The sequence below is a fragment of the Haplochromis burtoni genome, unplaced genomic scaffold, assembly GCF_018398535.1.
Source record: "Haplochromis burtoni strain Fernald_Lab_line unplaced genomic scaffold, NCSU_Asbu1 Contig_411, whole genome shotgun sequence".
In the NCBI taxonomy this organism is placed as follows: Eukaryota; Metazoa; Chordata; class Actinopteri; order Cichliformes; family Cichlidae; genus Haplochromis; species Haplochromis burtoni.
The window spans coordinates 144,519-149,702 of record NW_024582772.1 but is presented as its reverse complement, the minus strand read 5'-3'; the positions used below and the strand labels follow the sequence as shown (position 1 = coordinate 149,702).

The 5,184-nt window shown below is 48.8% G+C and overlaps 1 protein-coding gene across 1 annotated transcript; it reads right to left on the bottom strand.

Moving 5' to 3' along the window:
- Positions 1–1,176: 1,176 nt before the first annotated feature.
- znf703 (zinc finger protein 703) lies at positions 1,177–4,698 on the bottom strand. Its single transcript, XM_005945131.2, has 2 exons — positions 4,019–4,698; positions 1,177–3,501 (listed from the first exon to the last, which is right to left on the bottom strand). Exons 1-2 carry the CDS (start codon positions 4,274–4,276, stop codon positions 1,999–2,001), a joined length of 1,761 nt encoding a protein of 586 aa, XP_005945193.1. The 5' UTR covers positions 4,277–4,698; the 3' UTR covers positions 1,177–1,998.
- Positions 4,699–5,184: the final 486 nt, after the last annotated feature.

Genomic DNA, 5,184 nt, shown 5'->3' with positions numbered 1-5,184 from the left:
CACCTCTAGCACCACAACTCTGCAAGTTTCAAAAGAAATACACTGCATCCTTGACCTATTTTGTCTAGACTACTTCATAAATGACATAAGAAAAGCAAGAACATGAAAGTAAGTCTGTCCTCTCTCAGACAAGTGCCTGGCTCTGGTTTCTAAATGAGAAAAATAGGCGTATTGTCCCAAAGAGCTATCCAGAGTGGTGATCAGGGCGCCGTGACCTTGCTGGTGTGGCAGGGGCTGGATGTGGTTTGGGAGGGTCATCCATTTTGTTAATGGTCCTGTCAAGTGACACCTGTGCTTGCCTCTCCCCTGTCTGGAGTGCTAATGAAGCGCGAGAGTGGAGGAGTCTGGGAGTCGGGGTCAATAGCCACCTTGGAGACCGCAGCCACGGCGCTCTGCGCCACCTACGCCCTGTCAGCCAAATAGAGTGGAGCCACAGATACATTATCAGGGCTGAAGCACTAATGGCAGTGGTGTGGCTTTAAGATAGACCGAGTCCTTCCCTTTAAATTAGCATCCAGCAGCTCTGAGTGGAGAATGCTGACTTCAGTAAACCACGGGGCAGCAGCCAAACAGCACAGAAAATGGCTCTTCGCATCAGGACAGTGGCCTCCATGTTTGCGGTTCCTGCAAGAGAGCCGGCTCTCCTCAGGGGAGGTGTCAGCACATTGATGAATATTTCTCTATTAACCGCCTCCCATTGTCAGCTCTGGCCTTTGTGTTTCAGGCCAATCCGTCAGAGCGTGAGGAGCTCCCAGGTCGACGTCTCCCTCAGGTCATTATTGAAGTCCCAGTGACCCGGCACAGCCGTCCTCTTTGCTGAGGTGGCTGCTTCCAGGCCTCACAAACAAGAATCAGCAATTAAGCGCAGCACCCGCAACAACAAAAGCAATGTGGGCATTGAAGAGTAGGTGGGATGAAAGTCTTCAGAGACTCGCTAACAGGGCTAATGTGACCCGGCGTGGCCTCTTTAGGACGGCCCTGTCAACTGATATGAGCCATGAAATATTACACACAGCCACATATAGCGCGGCTGTGAGAGCCAGTATGATAGATGGGCTTAGATAAGTGCAGTGCTGCAGTCTGGCGAGATTTACTGTGTCCTCTGATGCTCGAGACAAAAAGATACTTCATGATGCTATATATAGAATAGAAAAGAGGAAAAAAAACAAGTTGAAATGCAATCATGTATCATTTATTTAACAAAATAAGACTTTCTCCTATTGGTGGGATAGCACAGCCATCATTGATTTTTTTTTCTTTGTATATTGTTTGTTTGTTTTTTTTTAATCTCTGCACCATTTGTTTGGGAGACTGTAGCTTGCTGACCCCATGTAAGCTTGAAAAAATATTACATCTTTGCATATGTACAAATAAAAATAATGGCATTGTTCAAGATAATTCTCAAAGACATGCAATTCTCCAGAGTCTGAATAACGCAGTGAAGGATGAGGAAAAAAGAAAACAAAACAGCAGTAAGGAAAGAAAATTAAAAAAGAGGTTCTCAGAATAAAACCTCACAATCCATCTTCATTATGGTGCAACTTTTTTTGTGTGTGTATGATAGGCATAATGGTAGTATACTTAAATCATTCCTTTTCAGTTAGAATTCATTTGGACAGCAAAACTTCCAACCCTCAGGAGTTGAATACCAAGCGCTTGAGTGAAAAATAAATACAGACTTTTTAAGATCTAGGAGAGATATTGAGAAAAACAAAAGAAATCAAGACAAGTTTATCATTTTTAAGCTCTGCTTCCCACCCGTCTTAGATCACCAAAGTCTGTTCTATCTCTGCTGCTGCAGTTGATCCATCAGTCTTTTGCCTTTGGAGCACCAGTCGCAATCCTGAGGCTAACAGGTGGTGTTCCTGGCAGGCAGGCCAACAGGCACGATGCCCTGTACTGGTGATGACCCCAATCTTGACTATCCATCTTCAGGGCTGCTCTGGAGAATCCCAAGCTGGTGCCTGCAGTCTGTGGGCATCAACGCAGTTTTGGATGTCACTGGTATCCAAGGGCTGAGGCTGAGCCCAGTCTCTGACTGTAGAGGGCATAGGGGGAGTAGTAGGCTGAGGAGGAGGGCAGGGATGGCATGGGAAGTCCTGGGGCTCCTTGCAAGTGGGATTTGCTGTAGGGGTGGTAGCGTGCCAGACCCAAGCCAGGAGAGCCACGGAGGGAGAAGGAACTGGGCAGGGTACCCGGGCTGCTGGGTGGGGGCAAGTGGAGATGGCAGGAAGCTGTCGATGAAACCGATGACGGATAGGCAGACAACAACTTAGTGTCCACCATACCAGGCAGGGCTGTGTGGGTACGCAAGTGGGCCAGCAGCTCCTCTGATGTTGCAAAACGCTTGTCACAGGGACCCCCAACAGACACCCAGTTACAGGCATGAGGCTGCGGTTCATTAGGGAGCATGAAACCATACGTGTAAAGGGGGTGGGAAAGAGAGGGGGTCGTGCTGGAGGACAAGGAGCTAGAGTGTAGAGAGTGAAGGTGATGTGAGGGGTAAACCAGGGGAAAACCAGACTTGAGGCTCGAAGGGTCATGGACGCAGGTGGAGCAGTTACTGCCTCCTAGGTGGGGTGCATTGGGGTAACTCAGACAGTAAGGGTCCCGACATAAACTCTGCATCAGAGATGGGGGTGAGGCTCCAGTGAGTGGGCTGGAGCTGGGGTGCTTCCCTGAAAGTCCTAAACCCAAACTAGATTTGGTAGGGTCCAAGCCAGGGACAAACTGGGACGGGTAGCCGGCATAAGCCCCGACAATGGAGCCATGGTAGCCCATAGAAGCAGGGGGTAGGGGGAAGACAGAGTGTCCTGGTTTAAATGGGGAGACTGGGGCAATGTGCCCTGAGCCCAGACTGGACTGTGAGGAGGCCTGCGGGTCAGCCTTGCTCTCTGGCCGCGGGCTGCTTGCAGAGCTGGCGTTGCTGGAGTTGGCGCTGGCCCGTACGTGGCTGGAGTTGGCTAACTGTGCACCATCCATGCCTGACTTAGCTGCATCTGAGTCTTTTTTACCAGCGTTGTTGCTATTACTGTCCGAGCTGGCTGGCTCTGAGCTCCCAGGTTTGCTGTCCACGTGTGGAGCCTGCGAGTGTGGTGGGGGCTGTATGGAAGGGGAATGACTTTGTCTGTGGGGCTGGCTCTGACTGTGCAGGGGAGGAGAACTAGAGCCGGGTGACCGTGAATGGGGAGGGAAAGATGGACATGAACCACCACCGGAGCTTCCATTTGGCACCCTGAAAGACGCTTTATCTGAAGGCCCCTTCGTCACCAGAACATCCTTACGGCAGTCGCCTGATGACTTGGAGTAAGGCTTGAAGCTGGATTTGTCCTCCAGGGACTGGTGCTGTTCTCCGGACTTGGATGACCGGCTGGAGGGCTCCTTGTCTCCCAGACTACTGGAGGAGAGGGAGGCCAACTTGGAGGAAGAGGGGGGGTCTGGTTTACCAATTTGAGAGCAGGTCTGTGCCAGCAGGGCCAAAGGACTCTTCTTGGCATCCAGCTGAGGAAAAACAAAAACAAAAGCAATAGATAAAAGATTTTTTTTAAAGCAAATCAAACATTACACCATAAAACCCATACAGATAAAAAAATAATAAATTCCGAGATATTATATTCTAATTTTTCAACAGTGAAATGAATAAAAGACGTCAGAGAGTGAAAGTTGAAGCAAAGTTTAGGTAAAAACGAAGAAAAGAAAATGAAAAACATCGTAAACATTCCATAAATACAAACGGAACGATTAACAACGTGGTGTTAAAGTGGCGATTTTTTAAAAAAGTCTATAAGTTGCAGTCATTTTGTATTTATAAACTCTGGTGTTTTGCATTTTGCCCCCAAAAAACTGCCGTGCGTAAAATGGCGCAGACGGGATTTTCGTCGGATAACATTCCAGCCCTCCTACACCCGTGGATTTAAGAAGAAATAATTTAAATTAAGAAGAATAAGAAAAAGACAAAGAGAAAAACGACATCTGGTGCCGCAGACATATCTTAATTTTTTTTTTCTTATCCACTTACTTCAATACTGGCAGGCGCGGATGTGAGAGGCTGGAGGTACTCCGGGTGCAGCAAGTGGCCGCTGTGCGCCGTCAACATCTTTACGATCCGGATAGGAAGCCTTTTAGCCTGGCGCGAAGGATCCGAGGGAGAAAGACAAGGAGTGGGTGTGGGAACGGACGGTCTCTCCGCTCCTGTCCGGTGTGGATCGTCGGCGGGGCTGCGTTCCGGGGACTGGCTGCGTAAAAGCGGTTCAGGTCCACCGGGGAGATCTCTCATCTGGATCGGGGCGCAAAGAGGGACGGAGGCATGTAACGGGTGGACGCGGGGTTCACTTTCATTTAGAAGCACATTTCATGGTGATGAACTTTAAAAAAAAAGAGAGAGTGCAGTAATCCACAGGGCAGTGCGTTGTGCGCGTCCTTCGTGTCGGACCAAAGCTGGCTCTACAGAGGAACAAATCGCCCAAATGTCATCCTTTATGGGGCTCTTTAATATTACCCGTCAGTTATTCCTAAATATTCCTTATCCAGTGTTGGAGAAGATGGAAACAAAAACACCACAAGTAGTCACTGCTCTTCAAAATAACGGGTAAGTTGAAGGAATATCCCCGCAACGGACAGAGTGTGCGACAGTCCTCCCGTGTGCGTGTTTCTCTCCCACTGCAGCAGCCTCACAATACCTCACTTCTTCCACATACTAAAGACGGGAAGGGAGGGATTTCAAAGCAAGGAGCCGCCGTCCAATCATAAGTGCCCGCATTTACAAGCAGGGGCGGAGCGAGGATGGGGTGGAGTGGGGTGAGGGAGGAGAGGGGCGTTTGTCTCCCAGCCTCACCCTCTAACCCAGGGCTGTAATGTAGGTGGAAATCTGTGTCAGTGACCTCCATAAGCCCAGTGCAAACTACACATAAAGTAGCAGTAAAATATTTGCACCACAGATCTGAGAGCAGTTTAAGCAGCAGGAACTTTATCCACAGTGCTTCCACACGCAAACGTCTCCCGACTGCTGGGAACTAACTGCGTGTGTAGTTTTCTGTTGAATGTACCCAACGCCATTCATGGAAATAAGGTACGTGTAATTCAAAATAATAATAACCTACTGTCCATGGGCATTTCTGGCATGTTAATAGCTTTATTGCATTATCACAGCCCCGCTGCCATCTCTGCTGGACATAACTCAATTTT